The sequence below is a fragment of the Schistocerca nitens genome, chromosome 2 (assembly GCF_023898315.1).
Source record: "Schistocerca nitens isolate TAMUIC-IGC-003100 chromosome 2, iqSchNite1.1, whole genome shotgun sequence".
NCBI classification, from domain to species: Eukaryota; Metazoa; Arthropoda; class Insecta; order Orthoptera; family Acrididae; genus Schistocerca; species Schistocerca nitens.
Window position 1 is genome coordinate 319,142,438 of NC_064615.1, and position 14,905 is coordinate 319,157,342.

Consider the following 14,905-nt stretch of genomic DNA (forward strand, 5'->3'; position numbering starts at 1 on the left):
CAGAAATTGAAGACTATGCTGAAACAGGCCCCGTGCCTGGCTACTTATCGACCTGGCCAACATCTTGTTCTTGCCACAGACGCCTCTCAATACGGGGTCGGTGCAGTCCTTGCGCACCATTTTTCTGACGGTTCAGAACAACCCATTCCTTATGCCTCCAAAACGCTCACGGATGCCCAACAAAAGTATTCTCAAATTGAAAAAGAAGCTTTGGCCATTATTTATGCTCTTCATAAGTTTCGTGTTTTTCTCTATGGTTCAAAATTTCATCTTGTTACGGATCACAAACCACTTGTTTCCTTGTTTCATCCATCAACGTCACTTCCCGACAAGGCTGCACACTGCCTCCAGCGTTGGGCTCTTTACTTGTCTCATTTCAATTATGAGATTCATTTCCGGCCAACGGCTTAACATGCAAATGCTGATGCTCTGTCTCGCCTTCGCATGCGTCCTGATCAGGCATTCGATAGGGACGAACTTTTGTGTTTCCACCTAGATGTTGCCGAGCAGCGGGTTGTGGACGGGTTCCCTATCACTGGGGACAGGCTGGCGGCTGCTACGATTTCTGACCCTACCCTCTCCCGGGTTGTACGCTGTATTCAGAAGGGTTGGCCAGATCGCCCGTCCACTAAGACTTCTGATCCGTTGCGGAACTACTACGCTTTGCGCTACCGCCTCACAGCTAGGGATGGTGTTATCCTCCTCTCCACTGACAATGCTTCGCCGCGTGTCGTGGTACCTGTGTCTTTGCGTGCTTCGGTATTGCGCCTCCTTCACCAAGGGCGCTGGGCTGGGTCTCGCACAAAATCTCTGGCACATCGTCATGTGTACTGGCCTGGCATCGACTCTGAAATAGCACACATGGTCGCTGCCTGCGGCCCTAGTGCGTCACAGGCCGCTGCCCTGAAGTCATCTTTGTCACTGTGGCCTTCGCTTGAGAAGCCCTGGGAGTGCATTCATGCTGACTTTGCGGGACCCTTTTTGGTACTTATTGGCTCCTCGTAATTGATGCCTACTCTAACTTTCCTTTCATTGTCCGTTGCACGTCGCCTACCACCGCGGCAACCACCAGTGCTCTCGCCTGCATTTTTTCTTTGGATGGCCTCCCCTCTACTCTTGTTACTGATAATGGTCCGCAATTTGCCTCTTCCGAATTTGCGGATTTTTGTGCTCGTCACGGCGTTATGCATGTCATGGCCCCGCCGTTCCATCCACAATCCAACGGTGAGGCTGAACGACTGGTCCACACATTTAAGGCTCAGATGCGGAAACTTCTGATTTCTTCTACTGCTGGTGATGTGCTTCTCCAGTTTCTGGCATCTTACCGTATCACCCCCATGGGCGACCACAACCCGGCTGAGCTCTTACATGGCCGACAGCCCCGCACGCTACTTCATCTTCTGCGGCCTCCCACCTCACGGCCGCGGGTGCCTTCCCTTGGCCGGTTCACCTCCGATGACCTTGTCTGGGTACGGGGATATGGCAGGCGGCCAAAATGGAGCCCGGGCCGCATCTTAAGACACCGTGGCAGATGCCTGTATGAAATCCAGACGGACACGAGTGTTGCAGTGCGTCATTTGGACCAGCTTCGGCCTCGTGTGCCAGCAACGCCTGTTCCGAATGCCGCTACACCACTTTTGGCCCTACCTGACGCTCGGGATCTTGGCATCTCTCAATACTCACAACGCAGCCCTATCACCGTCATTGCGATGCCAGCACAAGAACGGACGCCACCAGGAGACGTGCCCATGCAGGAACCGGATAACCATCCTCCGTCAGAGCAAATCTACTCGCCTCCTCCTCCAACGGACGCTGACACATCGCCCATGTCTCCTGTCATATCAACTGGACTTGCTGCAATGGTCAGATTGGTGCAGGGGGCCCCAGCAGATTCGACCCCTATGTCTCCTGTCATCTCGACCCATTATCATCGGGGACACTTCCGTCCGTATGGGAAGCCTCCTCCTCGAGACTTTACGGTGAGTCAAACAACGCCTATGGACGTTAGCCATCTCCAGGACACCTCCATCAAGACCAGTGCAACAATTTCAAAGGGGGGAAAAGTGTTGTGACTCGCCGATCATTCAAAGTGCCGCCGCACAATTACGCGCGTCCTCTACGTGTGGCGCTGTCTGCCAGCCATGCAGCAGCTGCGTCACCTAAGCGGCCAGCCGAGCAGCGGCCGCTAGACTGGGACTCAGTGCTCATTTGAATGCTAACGTGTACACGTCTTGCTTGTCAACTTACTCTGTGACTTATATGTGTTGTGTCGTTCTGAAATATATTTGTTAAACTTTAGACGTTATAACAGTATAAACATTTCAAACAGGGTCAAGAAGATATTGAAGATGACGACCACACTGGATACCCTAGTAGATCAAATACTGATGACATTGTGGAAGAAGTAAAGAAAATGGTTCTGGAAAATCGCCAAATCACCATCGGAGAGGTTGCAAAGATGACGACATATCCTTTGGCTCATTTCAAGTAATTGTTTTGGATGTTTTAGGCATGAAATGTGTAGCAAGAAAGTTCGTTCTGAACTTGTTGAATTTTGACCAAAAACGATGCCACGTGTATATTGCTCAGGGGTTGCTGAATGAAGTTGACAGTGATCCAGAACTTCTAAAGAAGGTTTAACGTGTGACAAAACATGAGCATATGGGTAATGACGTCGAAACCAAGGCCCAATTGTCCCAATGGAAACTGCCTGAAGAGCCAAGACCGAAAAGAATTTGACAAATTCAATCATTTGAAGGTTCTTCTCACTGTTTTCTTCAATTAAAATGGTATAGTGCCTCATGAATTCCTGCTTCATGGTTGTATAGTCGATAATGAATACTACCTGAAAGTTATGTGGCAGTTGTGTGAAGGAATCCAAAGAAAACAGCCAGCATTGTGGCAAAACCACTTGTGGAAATAGCTTCATGATAATGCTCCCACTCGCAACTCAGTGCTTGTTTGTAATTTTTTGGCAAAATAAATAAATAAATAAATAAATAAATAAATAAAAAATAAAAATAAAAAAATGCGAAATCGTTATGTTGGTTCAGCCACTGTATTCACTGGACATGCCCTCTGTGATTTCTCTCTGTTCCTGAGGCTGAAGAGAATTGTGAAAGGACGTCGTTTTGCCATCATTGATGAGATAAAAACAGAATCACCAAAGAAGCTGGACACCATAACGAAAAATGAGTTCCAGGAGTGCTTCCAAGTGTGGAAAAAGTACTGGCACAAGTCTATTATATCTGAGGAATATTACTTTGAAGGGGACGAAGTTGTTGTTGGTGAGTAAATGAAGATTCTTTCAGAAAAACAAAAATTCCCTTTACTTTTTGATCACACTTCATATTTATGTTTATCTGTTCTGTACATGTGAGATGGTGATGTTTCAGTGTACATAATTAAATCTGACAGAAAAGTTACGCAAAAGGAACTTGCAAAATTATATGCAGAATATTTAAGAAAGATGATAATGTTGTAATTATTCTCATTCATACGCCAGGAGATAAACAAGACAGATAACTACAAACCTATCAGCTTCGTATTCATAATATATACGGTAGTAACTAAAATTATTACCAACTGTGAAGAGAAAAATGAATTTTAAAAATAGGAAGTATCAAGCCAGCTTTAGAATTGGATACAGCGTAATGGACTACTTAAAAGCAGTGAACAGGTTATGAAACTTCCTGACAGATTAAAACTGTGTGCTGGACCAAGACTCGAACTCGAGACCTGCCTTTCGAGGGCAAGTGCTCTACCGACTGAGCTACCCAAGCATGACTCACGACCTATCCTAACAGCTTTACTTCTGCCAGTACCTTGTCTCCTGCCTTCGAAATTTCAGTGAGCAGAACTATAGAGTCCGATTTTGAGAAGGCTTTTGACTCCTTGGTCAACAATATTGGTACTGCCAATCTCTGAGAAGAAGTAAATTTGATCAGCCTATGCTAATACATTGAATACATGTTTATGTATTTATTTATTTTTAAGTCATCGGTCATCTGACTGGTTTGATACAGCCCGCCACAAATTATCGTGTTGTGCTAATTTCTTCATCTCAGTATAGCAACCACCCTATATCCTCAGTTATTTCTGCATCTACATCGATACTCCACAATCCACTTTACGGCACATCGCAGAGGGTACCCTGTACCATTATTAGTCATTTCCTTTCCTGTGCCTCTCGCAAATAGAACAAGGGAAAAACGACTGTCTATATGCCCCCTTAAGAGCCCTCATTTCTCGTACCTTATCTTTGTGGTATGTTAGAGGCAACAGAATCATTCTTCAGTCAGCTTCAAATGCTAGTTGTCTAAATTTTCTCAATAGTGTTCCTCGAAAAGAATATCGCCTTCTTTCCAGGGATTCCCATTTGAATTCTCGAAGCATCTCTGTAACACTTGTGTGTTGTTCGAATCTAACAGTAACAAATCTGGCAGCCCGCCTCTGATTTGCTTGGGTGTCTTCCTTTAATCTGACCTGGAATAGATCCCAAGCACTTGAGCAGTACTCAAGAATAGGTTCCACATTTATACGGTCTCCTTTACAGGTGAACCACACTTTCCTAGAATTATCCCAATAAACCGAAGTAGACCATTTGCCTCCCATACAATAATCATCACACGCATGTTCCATTTCATATTGCTTTGCTGCATTAAGCCCGGATATTTAAACAATATGTTTGTGTCAAGCAGGGCACTACTAATGCTGTATCCCAACATTATGGGTTTGTTTTTCCTACTCATCCACATTAACTTACATTTTTTCCACATTTAAAGCTAGCTGTCATTCATCACACTAAATAGAAATTTTGTCTGTCATGTTGTATCCTTCTGTAATCACTCAACTTTGACATCTTACCGTTCACCACAGCATCATCAGCAAACAACCATACACTGCTACCCACCTTGTCCGCCAAGTCATTTATGTATGTAGAGAATAACAGTTGTCCTATCACATTTCCCTGGGGCACCCCTGATGATACCTTTGTCTCTGATGAACATTCGCCATTGAGGACAACATACTGTGTTTTATAACTTAAGAAGTCTTCAAGCTACTCGCATATTTGTGAACCTGTTCCATATGCCCGTACCTTCTCTAACTGCCTGCAGTGGGGCAGTGTATCAAATGCTTTCCAAAAATCTAGAAATGTGGGATCTGTGTGTTGTCCTTCATCTGTAGTTCACAGTATATCATGAGAAAAGGGCAAACTCAAATTTTGCACAAACGATGCTTTGTAAAACCATACTGATTCATGGACATAAAGGTTTTCTGCAAACTGATGTTAGGAGTATTGGCCTGTAATTTTGTGGGTCCATTATTTTGCCCTTCTTATACACAGGAGAGACTGGAAACAGTTGCTTGGGAATTTGCGCTGGGTTAGAGCTGACTGGAAACAGTTGCTTGGGAATTTGTGCTGGGTTAGAGCTTCATAATAAATACAAGCTAAGTAATGGGCCATTGCCTTAGAGTACTCTTTGAAAAATGAAATTGGGACTACATACTGACCTAATGACTTATTTGTTTATTGGATGTATTCTGATCTCTGTCTTCCTCTGCCGTTTTTACCCTTGCAGCTCCTTCTAGTGTTATGAAAATTATCCGATGATGTTGTAACGTATGTCCTTGTCGTGTCTTCTTGTCAATGTTGAACATATGTTTCTTTTTCTCGAATCTGCAGAAAAGCACCTCATTTCTGATCATATCAGCCCATCTAATTTTCAACATTGTTTCATAGTACCACATCTCAAACACTTTGATTCTGTTCTTTCCCATTGTCCCCTCAGTCCATGATTCACTACTGTATAGTGCTGTGCTTAAAATGTACATTCTCAGAAATTTTGTTCCACTAATTAAGGCCTCTGTTTGATGTTTGAATTTTTTTGGCCTGGAATGCCCAATTTGCATGTACTATTGTAATTTTTCATGTCCTCGCTTTTTCTGGTATGTTTTATTCCCTTACTTTGCTTTGTAGACACCCATTTTGATAAAATGTCATCAGTGAATCTTATCACTGTTATCCTTCCACCTGAATTTTAATTACCTTTTTGAACCTTTCTTTATTTCTGTTATTGCTTCTTCGATGTACAAATTGAATGTTAGGAGAGAGAGGCTGCATCCTTGTCTTCTGCCCTTTCCTACCCTACCACTTCATTCTTGGTATTTCACTCCCATTTGGTCCTTGTGAATAATGTGTGTGATCCATATTTCCATATAGCTTAATCCTGTTTTTCACAGGCTTTCGAATATCTTATGCCATTTTACATTGCTGGACACTTTTCAGGATCGAGAAATCCAGTTAACGTGACTTGATTTTTCGTAAGCCTTGCTTCCATTATCAGAATAGATGCAACGTCAGAACAACACGTCTGGTGCCTTCACTCCCCTAAAAGCCAAACTGAATGTCATCTAGCAGCTCTTGGATATTCTTTTCCATTCTGCTGTTTATTATTCTTGTCAGCAACTTGGATGCATGAGATTTTAAGTTGATTGTGCGATAGTTTTCACATTTATCTGCCCTTGATATCTTCAGGATTTTGTGGAGATATTTTTCTGAAAGTCTAGTGATATATTTCCATCTTCATCGATTCTACATAATAACTTCAGTAGTCCGTTGGTTGCCACTTAACACTCAATGATTTTAGAAATTTCGATGATGTATTGTCAATCCCTTCTGCCGTATTTGATCGCAAGACTTGCAAAACTCTGTTGACCTCTGACTCTAATACTGCGTCCCATTTGTCTTCCGTATTGATTAACATTTCTTCTGTCATGTTGTCAATCAAGTCTTTCCCCTTGTAAGGGTCTCTTTGTACCTATCTGCACTTTACTGTGAGTTGAGCAGTGGACTTCCCATTGTGGTCTTAATGTTGGTACCTTTGCTTTTAATTTCCCCAAAGGTTGTTCTGACTGTTCTGTGTGCTAAATCAATCTCTCCAGTGACTATTTCCTTTTCAATTTATTCACCTTTCCCATGCAGCTCTTTCAACTTGGCTTCCCTGCACCACTTATTTATTTTATTCCTAATCAGTTTTATTTATTTCAGTCCTAATCAATTTATAATTCTGTATTTCGGTTTTTCCAAACATTTTTCTTCTTTTGTCGATCTACTGAATTATTTATTCTGTTGTTCAAGTTTTCTTTGCATTTACCTTCGTTGTACTAATGTTCAACTGTTCTCACTCTATGATTCCGCTTTGGAGAGACATCCATTCCACTTCTGCCTACCGTCTGTAGCATACAACATGGCAGTACCTACAGCCTTAGAGAATATCATGCACATCTTATCATTCCTCAGTGCTTCAGTATGCCACTTCTTTCCACAATGATTCTTTAGGGTGAGTCTCTTAAAATTCATTTTATTTGTGATCCTTACTAAATTGTTATCCGAATCTGTATCAGTTACTGAGTATGCTTGATTGTGGAATCTCTGTGTAACTGTATATTGTGCTAATTTGACAGCTTCCCTTGGACTTCAGCATAATAGTGCAGTTCAGAATTGAAAGAGGTGTCGGCCAAGGAGATCCCTTATCACCAAAAGTTTTCTCAGCAGTCCTAGAAGAAGATACCAAGTCCTTAAATGGGGAAAACAAAGCAATGTGTGTTAATGGATCATATCTGTACGACATTGTCCAGTCCAAGCTTGTGCACCTTCTCTAATGACCTCGTTGTTGTTAAACATTACATGCCAATCTTCCTTCATTCATTTCAATATAGTCTTCAGCCTACAGTGAATAATTCACTAAAAGACAATACTACAAAACATACAGTGAAATACAATATTGAGTTCTGTTGACTATAAACAGTTTGTGAGACCCATGAAAATAAGACTCACTTGTATCTAAGAACTATGGATTATCTATCACAGCCATTTTTGCTATTGATGCTTGAGATAAGTGAAACTGAATGCAGTACTTTTATGTTCTTTACCTGCTGTTTAGAACAATATACCAATCTTTAATTTATAACAAATTTACATAACATTTAAAAACCATTCTGTGGCAACATTCCAGTTTTCAGCAAATACACACGTAAAATTATGGTATCCACGTTTTTTTGATAGACATCTTCTGTAAGGTTACCATTTCACTAAAGTATTCATGAAGTTCATAAGCAATATTATTATTACTTTTCAGGATGGTGAGGATGAAGATGATGACAGCAATTACTTGCGGCGACTTGAAGGTGGTCTGTTCACATTACAGCTTGTAGATTATATTATATTGGAAGTATGTACAGGAGGTCCCAGCTCCATCAAGCAGCGAGTAACTCAGATCCTGAATTTGAGGGGTGGCTCAGTGAAAACAATAAGGCATGTTATGAGAGGTAAGTTTAATCCAATGCTATGAGAAGACATAAACATGTCATCATATGATGTGTGTACCAATAATGAGTTTACCGACATATTTTTTCTACATTCACAGCCCTTGTTGTATTCTAGAAACAGTTTGTCTCCAGTTCTACAGATTTATGTAATTTATTCTCTTGTTTAGTGAGAAGACATCACATCCATTCACTGTTTTTTTTGTGGAGTGTTGGAGGGCACATGGCACTTTCTTTAATTGTGTAATGTAATTGAAAGTGGCAGGAAGGAAAGCTTTCTGGTTAAATGATAAATGTTATGAAGAATCAGGGAATACTGATTGGCAGGCTGTGTAGGTGAATCTCAAATGAGTCAGAAGTTTCCCTCCAACATAATCCGTTAAAAAAATGATGAACACATAACAGTCCCAGAGTTGTTCAGCAAAGAAACAAGCACCAATTGTTAGTAAGCTCATTGACAAATATATGACTTACTAATTGTTCTGCATGTTCTACAGAAAAGAACATACTTCATTAAATTTTCATTTCCTCACTGCAACAAATGACATAAGACACAATCAAGGCCAACATAGACAGCTTACCTACATGTCTCATCTCTGCTTGTCAGCTGCATCCTTTATGCTGTCCAGGTGCAAAGTGCCTGATGGCTGGCTGCTCTCTCTCCTATTGGCACCCAGCACCTGTCATTTATGTGGAAAATCTGGGTTGTGTGTCTGAAGTCACCAATGTCACCATTTCATCAAGAGACTGCTAGATTGTCAATATAAACTCATCCATTCAGTATATAATTCACCATTTCCTCGCTCTACATTGTAACTCCTATCTTTTTCTGAATCAGACTGTGTGTCTGACAACATGCATGTTATTTTTTTATGGTAGAACTGATTTGCTGTCAGCCAGGCGTAACTGTCCCTGAGGCTGTAGCTAAGTAGCTGAACTATGTTTCACTACATTGAATTCCTTCATAATTGTGACTTTCTGACTTATTCAATCTTGTATAATTAAATTATTCACTAATGTCTGCTGCAAATAATCTTTACTTGGCTGTGAGATACACTCCTGGAAATGGAAAAAAGAACACATTGACACCGGTGTGTCAGACCCACCATACTTGCTCCGGACACTGCGAGAGGGCTGTACAAGCAATGATCACACGCTCGGCACAGCGGACACACCAGGAACCGCGGTGTTGGCCGTCGAATGGCGCTAGCTGCGCAGCATTTGTGCACCGCCGCCGTCAGTGTCAGCCAGTTTGCCGTGGCATACGGAGCTCCATCGCAGTCTTTAACACTGGTAGCATGCCGCGACAGCGTGGACGTGAACCGTATGTGCAGTTGACGGACTTTGAGCGAGGGCGTATAGTGGGCATGCGGGAGGCCGGGTGGACGTACCGCCGAATTGCTCAACACGTGGGGCGTGAGGTCTCCACAGTACATCGATGTTGTCGCCAGTGGTCGGCGGAAGGTGCACGTGCCCGTCGACCTGGGACCGGACCGCAGCGACGCATGGATGCACGCCAAGACCGTAGGATCCTACGCAGTGCCGTAGGGGACCGCACCGCCACTTCCCAGCAAATTAGGGACACTGTTGCTCCTGGGGTATCGGTGAGGACCATTCGCAACCGTCTCCATGAAGCTGGGCTACGGTCCCGCGCACCGTTAGGCCGTCTTCCGCTCACGCCCCAACATCGTGCAGCCTGCCTCCAGTGGTGTCGTGACAGGCGTGAATGGAGGGACGAATGGAGACGTGTCGTCTCCAGCGATGAGAGTCGCTTCTGCTTTGGTGCCAATGATGGTCGTATGCGTGTTTGGCGCCGTGCAGGTGAGCGCCACAATCAGGACTGCATACGACCGAGGCACACAGGGCCAACACCCGGCATCATGGTGTGGGGAGCGATCTCCTACACTGGCCGTACACCAATGGTGATCGTCGAGGGGACACTGAATAGTGCACGGTACATCCAAACCGTCATCGAACCCATCATTCTACCATTCCTAGACCGGCAAGGGAACTTGCTGTTCCAACAGGACAATGCACGTCCGCATGTATCCCGTGCCACCCAACGTGCTCTAGAAGGTGTAAGTCAACTACCCTGGCCAGCAAGATCTCCGGATCTGTCCCCCATTGAGCATGTTTGGGACTGGATGAAGCGTCGTCTCACGCGGTCTGCACGTCCAGCACGAACGCTGGTCCAACTGAGGCGCCAGGTGGAAATGGCATGGCAAGCCGTTCCACAGGACTACATCCAGCATCTCTACGATCGTCTCCATGGGAGAATAGCAGCCTGCATTGCTGCGAAAGGTGGATATACACTGTACTAGTGCCGACATTGTGCATGCTCTGTTGCCTGTGTCTATGTGCCTGTGGTTCTGTCAGTGTGATCATGTGATGTATCTGACCCCAGGAATGTGTCAATAAAGTTTCCCCTTCCTGGGACAATGAATTCACGGTGTTCTTATTTCAATTTCCAGGAGTGTAGTTTCATTGGCAAGTGTTAGTTAAAAAATGTGTACTAATTTGATCACTATTTTAGTAACTCTTGAATACAGTGCAGTTGGCACTGATGAGTATAACCATATTTTAAGAGTATTATGAAAGGATAAATTGCTACTCACTATAAATATGACATGTTGAGTTACAAACAGGCACAATGAAAAGACTTTTACACATAAGCTTTCAGCTGAAGCCTTCTTCAGAAAAGAAAAACAAAAACACACACACACACACACTTCTGCCACTCTGGCCAGAAGACAACTGAATTGTGTCAAGTGGGAGCAACAGTCTGGAGCGGAGCAGAGAAGGGGGAGGGATAGCAGGGTACGGGTGGGGAAGGAGGAATCAGCAATCAGCACTGCCTGGCAGAGCATGCAGGGAGTAGAAGTGGCAGGATGAGATTGCCAAGCACAGCATTAGGAGGCTGCAGGGAAAGAGGGGGAATGGGGTGGGGAGCAGAAAGGAGAGTAGCAGATAAGGGGAAAAGATTAGCAGGTGCACCAGCAGGGAGTAGTTCACAATGAGGGTGCAGCGATGCGAATCGGGAGAAGATGGCAGGACAGAGTGGTTGAAAACAACTGGGTGGAGATGGTGGGGACATTAGGTTATTGTAGGTTGAGGCCAGAATGATTTTGGGAGTGAAGAATTTGTTGTAAGGATAACTTCCATCTGCACAGTGCATGAAAGCTGGAGATGAAGGGAAGGATCCAGACGGCACGGATTATGAAGCAGCAGTTGAAATCAGGCAAGTTATGTTCAGCTGCATGTTGTGCAACGAGATGGCCTCTTTGCTCTTGGCAACAGTTTGGCAGTGGCCATTCATCCTGGCAGACAGGTTGTTGATATTTTATTTGTTCATTCTTCATAATTACAGCTTATTATCTAAAAAGCTGAAATAGGCCACACAAATCGCATTTCCTTGCATAGTTATAAGTTATGTATTAATTATTTATTTCTGATACTATTTTTTTTTTAAGAAAGATTAAAAAACTTCAACAACTTATATTACTACAGGGTGTATACGACCCGGGACAACCGGGAGATCCGGGAAAAACTCGGGAATTTTTTCATCCGGGAGAAAACTGGGAAAAACCCGGAAATTGTTTAGAATTCCGGGAATTTTTCATTGTTTTAGTTTTCAATTAAATTTTTGCGATTTTGACTGGTAAAAACCAATACTCTAACAAAAGATATTACTGTATCCCGCTACTGCAGAATAATACTGCAGCAACAAAACATGAACGAGAGAAAAAAAAAAATTAAAATAAAACTTAAGTTGCAGAGAAAAATGCGCCGTGTACAACAACAAAACAGTGCTCATACAAGCGACTGCCAACAGCAAAGTGTGTCAAAAGCTTTAGGAAGACTATGCAGTGCATTGTAACAACAAATTGCCTCCGATGAACGTGACTTGACAACTGTTTAAATTAGATTCGTTTGAGCAGTTGCGGTCGGGCTCTTGCGCATGCGCAGTTGAGTCGCGTATGAGTTGTACCATCTCCCGCCTCTGGTTACAGAAGTGTGGCTGGGCGCCACTACTTAATATTGCCCCGGTTCGGAAATTAGTAAATCTGGGGCTGATGCACAGAGCAGTCTGAGTATTGGTGGGGAGGTGGGTCGTCTCCACGTGACCTGTGTTTACGTTCAGTGATTTTGTTGTTTCCTCTTCATTTACTGCTCTCACGTTAAATGATAGCAAACGGATTTTTGTGGCCGGGAGCTATCAAATGAATTAAAATACGTTCGCGTAGTTACGGAAGACTAAAATATGTTATTATTTTTAGATTTTTGTTGAGGCAGTCAGTTTATTTGAAACGAAGTGTTGGCTAGTTTCAACTGTTCACTGCATTTCAAGTGCACGTATGGCATTATGCCATAATAAAGAACCAAACATGAGATAATACAGTACTGGTACTCCAAGAAAATTGACATATGAATGAGCATTTTAAGCCGAATTATGCGTTTTAGTATGGTTCACGAAATTCCAACGCTCTTGAAGTATCCTCTGATGTCTTGTTTCTTTTATGACATAATGTAAAATCTTTTAATGTTCTACACGTACGAAGATATGGGCTTCCTGCATCATCGTAGCTGCACAAGCGCGGTGATGCTTGTTATCTGGTGCTCTCTTGCAACTGGTGAAACGAACCTATTTCTAACAGGTCGCGGGAAAACATTGTGAATAGTGATTTGAAAAGCATTACATTCAAAGCCGATTTCCTTTTAAATAAGATGAGCTATGTGCGAGAATGTACGGTGAATTTCTTAAATCACAAAGTGTTTGACTCTCATTTAAAAATCGACTCTTTGAGGATGACCATTTAGAAGAATTTCGAGCCCAGAAGATCAGATATTTATGTCGTTGTTAAAAATTTTACTGGCACATTTGTGTGATGTATCTTAAAGTGTAACAAGCGCAAATATATATATATATATATATCTGTGTGTGTGTGTGTGTGTGTGTGTGTGTGTGTGTGTGTTCACGCTACTTAAGAGTGATCTTGCTATTGGCTGACTACATGCAGTGTTTGGTGGAATTCGAATTTATAACTTCGTAATACGAAAATATGCAGCGTATGTGTTGCTGCACATCAAAGGTCTTTTAAACGTGTTTTGCCCCCCTGAGTTTCGTTTTCTAAAGTGCCAGGAAATTCTACTCCGGTATATAAAACCATAAACATTCAAAGGGCTGATGAGTTTTACAGTGCCTAATAATAAGAGTATAGTGTCACTTAACACGGAAAAAGTGTATTTTCACACGGGAGAAAGTGTATTTTTAACCGGGAAATCCGGGAATATTTTTTCCTTGTCCACGTATACACCCTGTACTACAAAACTACATTAAAACCCTTAAACAATTACCCAGATACTAGTCTACTACAAACACTGCAGAATTTGTTCGCTGTTTGTTCATTTATTTTGATGCATTTATCTTTTAGATGGTTGTTTATGCCACTGGATCCGCCCTCATGGTAGCCTGGTCAACAGCCATAGTCTGCTGGATTCCTTGGGTGTCAGGCAGCATGTCATCAGCATTTTCACTGTATTGAGTAATTCCACCCATCACTGTTACTTGTTAAAGTCCACACTTCTGTGCTCATTTGCACCAACGCAATATAGATTCTTGCGGCAGTATTTCACTTGGAGGTTGCTGACCTCAATCCCCTTCTCTCCATCTACAGAGTATGTTTAGCCTGGGCAGCAGCTTGATTACATATGGTTGAATGCCTCTTGGAGCCTTCCTTGGCCTTCTTGGATACTGCGGCTGAAGTATCATCCAAGATGCAGTAGGTTGACTCTCTCCTTGGTGCTGCTTTGGGATCCCATATCCTTAATACCTAATGTCTATTATCCGCTGCATCTTCATAGAGCATGTAGCCCTACAATGTGTGTTCTGGTATGCCCACACTGCCACAGGTGTAGCTATCATTCATCTGTCCTCTGGTTTTATGTAGATACATGGCATAAGAGCCATGGCCAGTCAGCTAATGTATCAATCCACTTGAATGGTTGAGAAATTTCATTTTTAATCTCTCCATCATGATAAGGAGAAATTCATATGTTCTCCTGCCAGTGCGTGAAGTGTCCCATTCATTTTGCCATAGTTGTAATATACGATCTTTTATTGCCTTTTTCGAATTGGCTTCAGTCCAAGCACCCGTAGTGCTTCCATTTGATTGTCTTTCTTTGACCAGTAAAAGACCCCCCCTTTTCCTAATTTCCGTGTCCAATGGGCATATTCCTAGAACTACTAACAAAGCATCATTTGGGGTAGTGCAGTACGTGCCTGTTAATTTCAGTAGCACACCTCATTGAACTCTTCTCACTTATTGATGCTGGCTTCACTAAATGCAGTCTATGAGCCCAGATGCTCACACCATATCCTACGGCTGTTGCTAATATAGATTGGTGGTATGATTGTCTTCAAGAAAAGCTGAAGTTGCCTATTTACAATGGTTACAACATCATTCATCATGTTGGTATCTTTCCTGCCTGCTTCCTCTACATGATGTGCAAAGTTATGACGTTCATCAAGAAATACCCCTAGATACCTTAATACTGTGCTTCTTCTAATTGTTGTGTC

At 42.7% G+C, this 14,905-nt stretch overlaps 1 protein-coding gene across 1 annotated transcript in view; it reads left to right on the top strand.

The window, feature by feature from the left end:
• LOC126236098 (beta-catenin-like protein 1) overlaps positions 1-14,905 on the top strand; it is a 96,177-nt gene that overhangs the window by 78,768 nt on the left and 2,504 nt on the right. The window contains exon 10 of the mRNA XM_049945166.1: positions 8,142-8,331. Coding sequence (XP_049801123.1) covers positions 8,142-8,331 — 190 coding nt within the window. The remainder of the gene's footprint in view (positions 1-8,141; positions 8,332-14,905) is intronic.